Here is a 14,135-nt window from a genome sequence, read left to right as displayed (position 1 = left end):
TTTCCATAAGACTCCTCAATAAGTAGATAGCTTCTGTCATGGATCTACCAGGCATAAAGCCAAATTGGTTCATAGAGATATGAGTCTCTCTTCTCAAACGGGCTTCAATAACCTTCTCCGAAAGTTTCATTGTGTTATGCTTCTGTAGTTATTGCAACTTTGGATATTCCTTTAAAAATTGGAGTAGGCACAATTTACAAGAGATACAGATGCATTTTGATACCTTTGATGTGGATCAGAGATTGCATCTGCCATATCCTTCATCAGGAAAAAGGGGTCCCAGATGCCCCTTGAAGGAACCATTCCCACAAGCCCTCTACGGTTTGCCACATGGACAAGACAATTTGGATTTCTGACCATTGGATAGATAGGTAACTCCGAGGGTGGACCTTGGTGCAATGGTAAGGTTGCTCCATTGTGACCAAGTGGTCACGGGTTCGAGTCTCTAGAAACAGCCTTTCCATGAAGTGGGGGTTAGGCTACGTACATTGTGACCCTCCCCAGATCCCACAATGGCGGGAGTCTCGTGCACTGGGTACACCCTTTTGGATAAATAGGTAACTCCATGGATAGGACACGCCAAATTTGTGGACCTATCTCTATCAAATGACCCACCATGTATGGGGCTTCACTCTTGTGTTACGAAAGTTCCCCATTGTTAAAATAATTCCACATAGAACTGGCTTTTACAAACAATTTTGAAACCAATACTACAGCATGAGAAGAAATCAGATTGGTCTGCAATATAACAAATATGATCATGTGAAAAAAATGTCCATTAAATTTGGGCACTTTCCAAGCTGTCATGTGTGGGAAATGGTTTCTCACTTGGATTTTCTAGAGTGCTATGTCACACGTAGGAACTGTTCAAATCAGAGTCCATGAACAACACAATAAGATGACCACAAAGATGGATTTCACCTGATGAATAATCTTCATAAACAAAAAGCCGGGGACAAAATCCCCCAGAATACAGATAAATTATGATTTGTTGAAACACCAAAGAAGATATAAAAACCTTGAATATCAGTTGATTAAAATTGAGATTTTGAGAGACATTTCGATGGAAACGTCTAAGAAAAAGCGGGAAATCCTAGGGTGCAGTTGGGACAGGTTTGATTTCTCCTGTAATATACATAGTGCAACTGGGTACTTTTGGTGAAAATCTGAAGGTGAAATCTGAAGTTTTTAAATTGGGAATACAAAGAATGTAGGTTTCTAAGGTTTATTTATGGTTAATCAGGGTGGTAGGTTGCATTTCAGAAAACCAATAAAATAGTGACAGCAAGAGAAGAAAAGGTCACTTGTCCACCCCCCCCCCCCAAAAAAAAAAATCCTACAAAATTTTAGCTGTATATTTTATTTCATTCCTTTTTCAACAAAGAACAATTTTACTAAGCAGAGAAAAAAAGGCTAAACAGAAGATAGCCATCAGATGCACAGGCCAGCACAATTTAGTGCATAAATTGGATTTTACTGAATTGAAGATATAATTTGCTCATAACCCTACATGTAAAACACTATTGATTTCAACTCCTACTGCTTGGAAATCCCACTTAGACTTGAACACAATAAACAGATCAACTCCCACAACAAGAATAACACCTTCTGGTTGTCCAGCTAGAAGAAAATGAGGGCAAACCCAAACTAACCCTGTAGGCTGGAATTATGATAATTATGCATTTGATAATTAACTGGCCTGCACTTGGAGCATTAAATTGAGAGGACCAGGAACAAGATCAACGTACTCAACTTACTCCACATTTTTGGATCCAAGTTGAAGTGTTGGACTCGTTGGATCTTAATCAGACTCAGATCCAGATCCCACACAGCTTATGTATGTATTAAATAAATAAAAAAAAACAGTTGGCTTTGAATGCTAGTAAGCAGGAAAAATAGAAACCCATACATATGTAGGACCCAATAGGGTTTGGGTTGGGTATGCACCCAAAAATGTGGATCTGAGTTGGGTCAGGAAGCAGACCCAAGTATCCTGTGGAAATTCAATCCAGGATCACATACAAATGGGTCAACCTGTTCAACCCATTCTAAGCTACTAGCAGTAAAATGAATAAACTTATAAAATAAATAAATAAATAATCCAAATTAATAACTAAACCCTAGATACTGACACCAAACCAAATCAAAAAATCATACGATCCCATTATGTTAGCCCCACAAGCCAGAAAAGATAGACCTGCATCCATACACTGATAAATGCACTTCACTACATTACCTCCACCCCCCCCCCAAGGAAAAAAAAATAGAAACTCTTGGATTTTCATCCAAGAAACATAACTGACTAAGCAATAAAAATGAGGTGAGCTAGCTCGCTGGCCTTTCAGGCTTGGCTCACCTAATCATAGTCAAAATTAATCAAGATCTTGATGGGAAGAGACTAGAATGTGCCTGAGCAGAAACCTGATACAGGAGCCCAAGACAAGATGGCTTATGAAGCCTAGTCTATATGTCCCCACCATGCACTTATATGATAGAAAGTAGAAAAAATGCCCAAAGATATGAAAGGATATCTTAAAGCACGTTAAATGCCCCACAATTTTTTCATCTATAGCATCATAAACAGGTCAAACTAATCTTATCAATCGAAAGAGGGAAAGAATCACATAGCTTTCTAGTAGTGCCAATGCACAAATGAATTCCAGATCAACAATACATTGTTGACATGCCATTTTACCCTTTTTTCAGATCATCACTACCAAATGTACAATTACAGGTCTAGCCAACTTATTTGGTCAAGATGCAAACTCAACAAAGAAAATACCTTCAACAGTGCAATGAAATCCGGAGATTGTTGAAATGCAGCTAGCATGAATTCTAACAGCCTCTTCCGGACCTGCAAACATGCACTACATTTCAGAAGTTTCATTTCACTGGCATAAAAGCCTCACATATTAGTTAGATGTTAATAGGAGAACCATAGTTTTCAAAGCGGCAAGGCAACCAAGGCATTGGAGAGGGTCCAAAATCAAGGTGACACCAACAAGGCGTCAAGGCACCAGCTTAGGCGCCTGATGTGACCAAGGAGCCTGGATGTCTAGGCGACGCCTTGATAACTATGAGAAGAACTCCAAGCATCTAGAAAGAATAACAATTCAGATGACATATTACATGGATTTGATGGGAAATAAAGGAATTGTAAAACTTAATGGTTCCCATGATCAGAAAACAAGTTGCAGAATCCGCAGTCTGAAACAACAATAGTTCCATTACACAGACTATCTAAGTATATATTCAGCCTACAAGCACACAGGAAACCCCTGATGGCAAATTAGGCATTTAATACTGAGATTACTTAAATTCATAATAAAAAACAAATATGGATACAAGTCTGCGTTGTAAAATTCATTTCCTTTCCAAGGGTGTTAGACTAGGCAATAGGCATACACACCACTCAAAAGTTTCTTTGGTTAATTTTTCATTGATTTTGGCATTTGGCCAAGATTTGTTATAACATAAAACTGGATTGGGCAATCCATTTTTGGGCAGGGTTGAGCTGTGAGATTATTGGATACATTTAAGTCATGAACATTTTCTAAGGAGATAATGTGACCCTGTTCTACTAACAACTAAGCTATACTAGGCCGATGCATGAAAAGTGTGTGTGTGTGTGTGTGTGTGAGAGAGAGTGAGAGAGAGAGAGTATTCCAAGCATATACTTTATTTACCAACAACTTTTACCGGAATCACCAAAAGGCCTGAAATTTTCATTAAATAATCCAAGGTTTCATCATAGCCTTTTGAATGAGCATGACCTACTTTTCTGACCAGCAGGTAACAAAGCTTTTTTTATTTTAAATTGATTAATGATTGCTGAGAACCACTACAGTTATTTCTATCTGTTAGAGCACTTCTTTTATCAGTCAAAAACAAAAATATCAATACTAAGAGCACAAAAAATAATACAACAAATGTTTAGGTTCGGACTTCAAAAAGAAGTATCTTCGCACCTCATATGAGAAAACCTTCTCTGGAAATATTGTGGAAATTCTTGACATAAGTAGTGGAATTAATGCACAAATAAGTGCTGCAACAGTCATCAAATATATTTCAGAATTTAATCAAGTTTTTTGAGACACTGAACAGAAAAGTGTGTTCTGCAAGGATAAAAAATTGTGAGACAAGAAAGCAGATGTCCTACAAATATAAAAGAACAAAGCAAGGAAACAACGTACAATTATTTACATCACGTAGTGCTATAGCAAAATACATGTCAAGAAGTCGAGGTGTCATATTGAGTGCTTGTTTTAGTCTCTCTGACTGTGGGGTATTAATTGCAGCCTGTAATACTGCAGCCATCCCCCCTGAAGAAGTCCAATGGCGCTCCTGAAGTACAACATTAGATTATCAAGTACTAATTTCAACCACACAATTAAAGAGGAAAAATAAAACAACAAATAACTATTATTATAATTTGTTATCAATAATAATTCCATCATACACTGAGTCTGCATCATTAGTAACATCCAACAAACACAACTCAAATGTTATGAGCTGTTTCAAACCTCACTGACTGGAACTCTGGAAGTTAATGAATGGACATAAGTAACTAATAGATTTCAGAAATGATTTAACTGACTAAAAAGAAATGGGACATTTTTCATTGACTGCAATGGCTTGGCTAGTTCATCTTAAACACTAGTGATATAGAAAATGAAAGAAAAAAAAATTCGCAAGTGGCATACTGACACCGTCCAAGGATGAAGGGATAGGCCAATTTTTCATCTTCCTAATATCACAGGTTGCATTTGCATTCTCCTAACTTGGATTCAAGCCCACTCACATGAAATCGACCTCTTACTGATCTTTTTCTGTTCCATGCTTCATTCTGCTGCTGTCTTTTTTATAAAAGCTTGGTGGTGCCTTGCCAATTCTGGCAATGGAATGGGTGTTTAGACCTTTCGAGGATGGAAACTAACAAGGTGTCATCATCTTTAGGGTGATTGCCATTGCCAAAGTGCAGCCAAAGTTAGGGCAAAGTATTGTCGAATGTGGAGAAGGATTAGGAAAGGACCATAGAACCAATTTGAGTTTGTGGGATGTGTATATGATAAGGAGCAAATGGTTTTTCTGGTCCCACAAACCAACAAAGAAACAGAATGGTCAGGTAAAAAAACAAGAGGCAAAAACTTCAGGGGAGGGAATACTGAAGAAAAAAATTCTTCATCATTTTAGCGATTGGATAAGAATCCTTAAAATGTGGATTTTTTTTGTTTGGGGGGGGGGGGGGGGGAGGAGGGGGCACTTTACTCTTTCAAAAACCATGGACTTCATATCCAAAAAGACTGCCAATAAGAAAAACTGCATTGCAAAGGTGCAAAGAAAAAATCCCCACATGTTCAGGTATTCTTTAAGAAAATGATTTCTGATGCCAAAAAACCATTTGGCTTCCTAAGAGACTCTGAACCAATATTTCGGGTAAAAGTGCAAAGAACTATGTTTCTTGAAGATGCATCAGAATCAGTACTAGGAATTTTAGTTAAAGGAGAGGATCATACAGCAAGGCCATCATTCTCATCCTTGAGAAGGTCTAGAAATAAAGAATCAGCAACAGCTATAGTATTGCTATCTTCAGATTCAGAGTCACCCCCTCTATCTTCTATGGTTGAGCCAGTATAAGCTTCATCCATGAGTGCAAGAAGCATCTGCAGCCAAGAAAAAGAAAGCACAACCTCAATATAAACATCAAATTACTAAATTTACAGTTCATTCATTTAAGTTTCAAAAGTTCCAAAGATAACCTCAGGAGCCGTACTCTTCTGGATCGAAGCTATGCTACTACCAATTAGTGGCCCTGAGCTCCGTTCCACCTTTTCCAATGCCACTACCAGTACTGGTTATTAAAAGTGGGAAAATGGGTCAAAATAAAGCTCTGCTACTTCAAGATGGTATAACACAGTGCAAAAAAATCAGAACATATAAAAAGATGGAAATTGAAAATAAGCAAAGATTAAAGCATGAAAAGGTCAAGAACCAGGCAACAATTCAGTGAAGAATATTAGTTTGTAGGTTTGACCAGGATTTGAGAATTAGTTCCCCACCCCACCCACATCCATGTTTTATAGAACAAATGCCTTGCAATGATCATCAATCAAATTCTTCATAAACCTGGATTGTTCTTTCAGTGTCAAAATACATGCTAGTATTACCTCAGTCCTGAGGTGTTTAATGCCATAGAGAGCTGTCAACATGTACAATCGCCAAAACCCATCTACCATTCAAAAGTGTGAATGAAGCATAAAATCTAAAAAATATACATATTAAACTTAATACTCATCTATTTTCCTTTTTACTCTCAATTCCCCCAACCCTAACCAACATTTATTGACCATTATTGTCTGAAACAAACTCCGCCAGTGTTTTTGCTGCCAGTCTCAAGCCTGGATAAAGGAGGAGGTTTGGTATGTCAGGTAGGCAGCTGGCACCAAATAGCCAAACCCCTTTACATGGATCCCAGAAGCTTATATTTTGACCTTATGCAAGGGCATCCCCCGGAAGTGACACGCTACACTTTGATCCGGGTGTAGTGAATATAAGTAACGGTAAGCTAGGGGCTAGGGCGTCCCCTGGCAAGCGACATGCCGGTCGGTGCCCGGATGCGATGACAAGTAAGCAAGGGTTTTCGCACGAAGATGAATGTGGGTAAATAAGCTAGTCCAAAAGCGTAGGATTAGATTAGCATCTTAGAACATAAGATCTTTGATGGGTAAGAGTCTATGATTTATAGATGTTATGAGGATAGGAAGGATTAATTGCAATATCCTGGCATAATGGGGGAATTAATTTAAAGCTTGGCCTGTTATGTAGATCCTGTAGAAGTGATGGAAGGATCAGCTGATTCCAGAAAAGCCCTAAGAGCACTTTGGCCCTGAGACAGCCGATCAGGGGTAAGTACTTTGCCTAAAATTGTATTTTTACTGGCTTTTAGGCTGAAATAAGTCAATATATAGTCAAGGTTAGTTCCCAGAAGTTATTCTAAAAGTTTTACCAACAAAGGTAAAAATACCTTTTTTAGGGTTTTCTGTAGAGAGAAAATCAGAAGGGTATTATTGGAATTTTCAACAATAAATAATTTAATAAATGATTCCATAAATAGATCACTACTTAAATAATGCTTTAATTACTAAGTAGTACAAACCAAACAGACCCTAACCTATTTTGGGCTAAATCTGAAGTCTGATCTAGTTTTAGTGTGAACGGGCTTAACAATTTTACTATTTAATTATTCCAGCATAATAAAATAATATTATTTGAGGAATATTATTCTTGGCCGATTTAGATAGTCATGAGTGAAATCATACTTGATTTTGATGAGAGGGACTAGGGTGAGGTGTCAACCTATTATTGGTTGAAAACTTAGTCCTAAGAGAATCTTTTATCTAAGGAGAGAGAAAGAGAGATGAACCTAATGGAATCTATTCCCAGCAAAGGAAGTAGTTTGGATAAGATTAAAATGACAAATCAGTGTATTCATATTTTTTTTAAAAAGAAAAACTTTAAAACAAAGATTCCTTTTGAAATATTTTGATTGGAGGAGAACAAATCAGATCTAGATTGGGATTTTGGGAAAGAAATCATAGGAGACGTTTACTACCTCCTTAAAGAGGTTACACCTGGAAAAGTGGGCAGAAGCTCCCATGATTTTTGGCAAAACCATGAGAGGGAGAGAGAGAGAGATCAGGATAAAGGAGAGGAAGAAGAAGAGAAGATAAAAAGAAAGAATGAAGGTAGAAAACGGGAGAGGGTGCTCTTGTGCATGTTGCTATCCTGGAGAAAACGTAGAGAGATTTGAAAAAAAAGAAAGGAGAGAGAAAGCTTACCGGCTGCACCTCTTCATTATTCCCTTGTGCGCTTTCAAAGTTGAATTGAGAAAGAAGAAGACAGTATATCCTGCTGCAATCCGATGTTGCATACCTATGTTCATGAAGTTCTATTCTAAGAAGTTGCAGAAATCTAAAAGGAATAAAAAGGACTAAGGGCTGGCTGTATCAGGAGTTCAGATCAAACGTATCTCGGTGAATGAATCAGTTTTGCAAATTCAGATTAAAAGTTCTTAGAAATCTGGCCATACAGATCGGGTGTTGGTGATGTTCAGGAATTGATCACAGTTCGTGGTTGCAGTTTCAGATCTTTTTTTTCTTGCCCCTTCTGAATATGTATAAGAATAGAATAGAGAAAAAATGATACTGTACAGCTGCTGTTTCATTGAGATGTATAATTGCTACTGCCCATTGATCATGAAGGCTACTGTCAACAAGGGCAGGAGGGATTAATATCAGACTGGTGTTGTTGCACCTTGTCTGAGAAGGCGGTGATTGGCTGAAGGAAGGTTTGCACCATCGATTCTAGAGTGGGTTCTTGAATTCTGTTTCGGGTTTTGGTTCTATTGATTGGTGTTTAGAACACTAGTTGAGAATTGTTTGGAGGGTTTTGACGACATGGAATTCATATCTGGAACTACATTATCAGTGAGTGGAATTACACAACTGCATACTATTATTTTCATACTAAAAACTCTCCTAATCTTCTAAAATTGCTGTTTTCAATCATGTCTACAAACCTGTATGTTTGGTTTTCAAAAACTAAGCATGTATTGCATTCAAATCTGGAAATAAAAATCAGAATGCTTGTTTTGCTGTATTTTTCGATTGGGTTTTGCCCAAACCTCCAATTTATGATATTTTTTAGAATTGTGCATGTGCATTCATATTTTCTGTTTTGCGACCTATATAACGGTGCATGCATTTTCTTTGCGACTTGTATAACGGTGTAGGCATATTTAATTTCATGACCTGTATAACGGTGAAGGCATATTTTTGGTGACCTGTATAACGGTACAGACATCCTTTTTTTTTTTGTGACCTATATAACGGTGCAGGCACGTTTGCATATCATTAGCATAGCATTGGTATATTTCCTTTACAAGCATAATGAATGAAGTTACCTTGGATGTCGATGTGTTTGAATAGATGTTTCTTTTTTGTTCTTACATCAAACTTAAGTAGGATTTATGTGGTTCTGCTTATTGCTATTTAATTGTATGATATTCTATGTGTATGTCTTTGAGTTTGTTTGTTGCATGTTTTTAAAATGCTCATATGAAGTTGTTTCGTTTCCTCACTAAGCTTTCCCTGGCTTACCCCTTGTTATATTTTCAAATGAAGAACCTCTTAGGTTTAAGCAGAATTATGTTGAGAGCAATGAGGATGTGACGTGTTGAGACAAAACTTCTGGTTTATGGACTAGTATTTAATTTGTTTTTGGTTTAAATTTTGAAGGATGTAATCTTTGATTTAATTTTAGTTAAGAGACAATGTAATAGTTAGACTTTGGGATTTTGGATCACAGATTATAGTTTGAATTAAAAGACTTCCACTGTGTTATTTGAATGGTTATGTTTAGCTACGCTGCTACTGTATTTTGAGGTTATGGTGATTAACAATTTCGTTCACACTCCGATTCCTATTTCGTTAAGACATAGATCTTGTGGACCGTTAATGATCTAAACTCCTGGACGGATTTGGGGGCATTACATTAACATAACTTTAAAAAAGCTTAAGCTAAGGAGTTGGACGACTTTAAACTTTGGTATACATGGGATAAAAGTAATAGAAGTGGAGTGCGCATGGTAGTGGATAAAGATTTAAAAAATGATGCGGTGGATGTTAAAATATTTGAGATAGAATTATATCCATCAAGCTTATGCTAGAGAAAGAGGTTGTCAATATAATTAGCGCTTAAGCACCTCAAGTTGGATTAGATAAAAGTAGTAAGATACAATTTTGGATTATTTAGTGCAAGGTTTTAGTCAAAGAGAGAAGATTACTATAGGGTGAGATGGAGATCTGATTGGACATGTTGGGAGAGATCGTAGAGGCTATGAAGTACGTGGAGGATATGATTTTGGAAGAGGAATGAGGAGGGGGCTTTAGTTTTAGATTTTGATATGGCTTATGATTTTACCATAGTAAACACATACTTTTAAAAGAGAGATTATTTAGTTACCTTCAAAAGTAGGCATCATAGTAGTCAAATAGCTTTCTTTCTAACTAGAAGGACCGATAGGTTGTTACATAAGGATTGTACGGTTATACCAGGGGGAAGTGCAATCACTTGACATAGATTAGTGGTCATGGAAATTTGTCTCATTACGCTGAACCATAAAAAAGGTGAGATTATTTGCCCAAGGATAAGGTGGTACTTTGATGGGACACTAATACGATGTGGAACGAGATGACTACTTGTATTAGGAAGGTTGCTAAAGATGTCCTAGGCGAATTGAAAGGAAAATGTCATTCATCTAGGGAGACTTGGTGGTGGGATGATGATGGTCAAGCAACCATTAAAGCTAAGAAAGCTAATTTTAAGACATGGCAAAGGTCTAAAGATGTAGAAGATTTAAAAAGGTATAAAGTTGCTAGACATGAAGATAAAAATATTGTGGGAAAAGCAAGGACAAAGAAATATGAGGATATCTATAAGAATTTTAGCACAAAGGAAGGGGAAAAAGCTATCTATAAGATAGCTAAATGAGGGAGAGGAAGACTAGATACTTTGACCATATTAGATGCATTAAAAGTGAGGATGATAGAGTACTACTAAGCGATGAAGACCTTAAGGAGACATGGGAAAATTATTTCTACAACTTACTAAATGAAAACACTTCGAGTACTAGTATCCCACAAGGTTGCACTACTCGTCAAGACACCATATGTCGTAGATATATGCGAAAAATTAAGGTGTCTGAAGTAAAAGAAGCTTTAAGGAGGATAAAAGTAGTCAAGGCACCTGATCTAGAAGATAGAAATGTGGAAGAGCTTAGGATTACGTGGTTTATCTTGACTAACCAAGATGTGTAATAAGATTATGAGCACAAGGAAAATGTCAGATGAATGGAGGAGAAGCATTGTGGTTCCGATTTATAAAATAAAGGATATATTCAGAGCTGTAATAACTATAGAGGCATAAACTAAAGAGTCATACCATGAAGTTATGGGAGAGAATTATTGAAACTCGCCTAAGACAAGAAACAATTACTATGGAAAACCAACTTTGTTTTATACCAAGAAAATAAATGCCAGAAGCCATTTACTTACTTAGTATACTCATGGAAAGATTTACATATTGCAAGAAGGATCTCCATATGGTCTTTATTGACCTAGAAATAGCTTATAACAGAGTCCCTAGAGAGTTAATTTGGCATGTACTAGAGAAGAGATGTGTTTCAAGTAAATAATTAAAGATATGCATAATGGTGTGGTAACTAGTGTAAGAATGGTGAGGGGTCAAGGTACTGAATTCCCAATTACAATTGGGTTACACGATTACACCAAGGATCAGTTTAAGCCCTTATTTGTTTGTGTGTATCATAGATGATCTAACCAGAGACATTCAAGATCAGGTCCTTTGGTATATGCTTTTTCCTGATGATGTTGTTTTGGTGGATGAAACAAAAGCATGGATTAACGCCAAGTTGAAACTATGGAGATCAACCTTGGAATCAAAAGGTTTTAAGATAAGTAAAGCGAAACAGAATATATGTTGTGTAACTTAGTTACACTAGAACGGATAATGAGGGGGTGAATATTGATGAGAGGGAGATCCCGCAAAGTGATTATTTTAAGTATCTGGTCTCAATCATAAATAAAGGAGAAATAGAGGATGATGTCACAATGTTACACAGAGAATTAAAATAGGATGGATGAAGTAGAGAGGTGTGTCCAAAGTGTTGTATGATCAACGTATTCCTTTAAAACTTAAGGGAATATTTTATACGGCAGTCATACGACCGGCTATGATGCATGGCACGACATGTTGGGCATTTAAAAAACATCATATAGGTAAACTCAGTGTAGCTGAGATGAGGATGTTGAGATGGATGTGTGATAAAAGTAGGAAGGATAAAATAAGGAATGATGAAATTAGAGCTGATTTGGGAGTACCTCCGATACATGATAAACTGCGAGAAAATCGTTTGAGGTGACATGGTCATGTACAATGGAGGCATTTAGATGCTCCAATACGGAGGAGTGATTTGATTCAGATTGAAGGAGCTAAAAGAGCCATGGGGCAGGCCTAAAATGACTCCAAGAGAAGTGGTGAGGAAACACATGCACAGCTTAGGACTTATATCATGTATGGCTTTGAATAGAGCCGATTGGAGGGTAAGGATCCATGTAGCCGACCCCATTTAGTTGGGTTAAGGCTGAGTTGTTGTTGTTGTATTGTCTGCAACAAAAGAAAGCCTAAATTTCATAATCTAAACCTAAAATCCGAAAGAAAAAAAAAATGTCAGGCAATACAATTGCCCAACCTTGTCAAGTATATGTTTCATATTCATCACACTATTCTAAGTTCTAACCCCAGTCGGAATGTAATTTTTCTAGCTACAGGCTTGGGTTAGCATTGCTTCATAACCACTCATGCACGACTACCTGATGGTATCCCATGATTTAAGATCATTTTTCCCAGAAGACCTAGTTGAAGAGGGAAACGAAAATGGCATATGATTAGACCTCAGGTTTATGCACCTTAATGTACACAACTAAAGTGAACCCAATGGCTGGTACAAGATGCTGGTTAGTGGATCAAGAATGAACGTGGTTGCAGGAAGAAGCATCAAAGAGTTATCTGATATAGCTAATGTAGATGCACAGATGACATTTAAATAGGGACAAAAACATATACGTAATTTATATTGAATACATAAAGAAAATTTTTCAAAATGAGTGGATCAGCAGATTATGAGATCATTGAAGATGAAACAGAAATAGTTTGTTTGAGAAGGAAATAAAGAACTCACTTGGCATGTCCACAAGTGATGGAAATAGTGGAAGAAATGTCCCAGGAGACATCATTCCAGGAAAAACCTTCAGAAATGATTCTAGTAATCTACTTGGAAAAAAATAAACACAACAGGATTAGCTTCTATAATTGAAAACTTTTATCAGGTAGTTTGTCAAATAAAAAACCATAAAGTACATAATCTTCAAGTTTGGTTTCAGAATCAAAATCAGAATGGGTCAAAATGTAAGGCCAATGAAATTACCCAATCATTACAAAATATGAAGAAAATGATATATCAGTTCCTTCATAAGTAATTCCTTTAAAGTAATCCATATCTGCTGACACCAAACATTGAAACATGAAGTAATTTAAATTGCTTGAAAGATGAATTTGCCCCCATTCAGTTATGAGGTGCTGAGATCAGAAATGAGTAAATATACTTTTTTAAGGTGCCCCCCAGCCCCGGCGACCCACTGATAAAATGAAATTACATCAACTGCTTGATGTACGTAGTGGGTTTTGGAGTCATAACCTCCAGAAGGGTTGTAATTCATTGTCATACATCAATAAAATTTTAAGGGACAAGTAAACTAGGAGATTAGTTGAAGCTTGACAGGACATGATTTGTGAAGATTGAGACAAGAAGTTTCAGACAGAAGGGGAAGGCGGCCAAGAATCAATTCAGAGTATTATATTAGCCGGCAATAATCACAGTTTCTTATATAACCAAGAAATTAATGATAATTAGCAGAAATACCCACTATCTATACTTGAGGATTTATGACACTTCAATTTAAGTGAAAAAAAAGGGCTTTGAAAATGCCCATTTGTCCAAATGCCCCCCTACAACTTTTCTAATTGTACATGCCCCCCCCCCTAATTTCAAAACATTGTAGCATTTTGGTCCAGTCCGTTAATTTGGGATGTTAAATGTTAGTTTCAGGGAATCTAATGACCAAAATGCCCCTCTGATTAAAACCCATCAAAATTAAATAATAAAATGACCAAATTGCCCTCATCTTCCCCAAATGGTTTAGGGTTTGAAACTGAAAATTTTTTCCCAAAATCGTTTAGGGTTCGAGCCCATCTGGAAAGCAAGATCACAAGCTGTCCGAAATTGAACGCCTTGAGGACTATGAATCCTTAGGAATTTCAGGTGCTATTTATTTACAGTTTATGTTACTTAATTAAGAGTCGTAGGTTGAGTAGGAGAGTCAATTGCAGGTCCAATTTTGTTTTTCCGAGTAGTAGGTCAAATTCCAAGTTAGTTTAGGATTGTTTGAGAATTAGGGATGTACTGCCATAGTCCTCCCCTACAAATTTTAAAGTAA

At 36.9% G+C, this 14,135-nt stretch overlaps 1 protein-coding gene across 3 annotated transcripts in view; it reads right to left on the bottom strand.

The window, feature by feature from the left end:
• Positions 1 to 14,135, bottom strand: part of LOC122640349 (AP-5 complex subunit zeta-1) — a 39,772-nt gene that overhangs the window by 15,397 nt on the left and 10,240 nt on the right. For all 3 annotated transcript variants that reach the window (XM_043833515.1, XM_043833514.1, XM_043833513.1), the window contains exons 6-11: positions 12,821 to 12,909; positions 5,760 to 5,851; positions 5,517 to 5,663; positions 4,194 to 4,344; positions 3,969 to 4,045; positions 2,783 to 2,854 (exon numbers count right to left, since the gene is read on the bottom strand). In XM_043833515.1, the coding sequence (XP_043689450.1) occupies positions 2,783 to 2,854; positions 3,969 to 4,045; positions 4,194 to 4,344; positions 5,517 to 5,663; positions 5,760 to 5,851; positions 12,821 to 12,909 (628 nt within the window). The remainder of the gene's footprint in view (positions 1 to 2,782; positions 2,855 to 3,968; positions 4,046 to 4,193; positions 4,345 to 5,516; positions 5,664 to 5,759; positions 5,852 to 12,820; positions 12,910 to 14,135) is intronic.

The sequence above is a fragment of the Telopea speciosissima genome, chromosome 9, assembly GCF_018873765.1.
Source record: "Telopea speciosissima isolate NSW1024214 ecotype Mountain lineage chromosome 9, Tspe_v1, whole genome shotgun sequence".
Taxonomy (NCBI): Eukaryota; Viridiplantae; Streptophyta; class Magnoliopsida; order Proteales; family Proteaceae; genus Telopea; species Telopea speciosissima.
The sequence above is the reverse complement of the archived record's forward strand: the minus strand, read 5'-3'. Positions and strand labels throughout refer to the sequence as shown.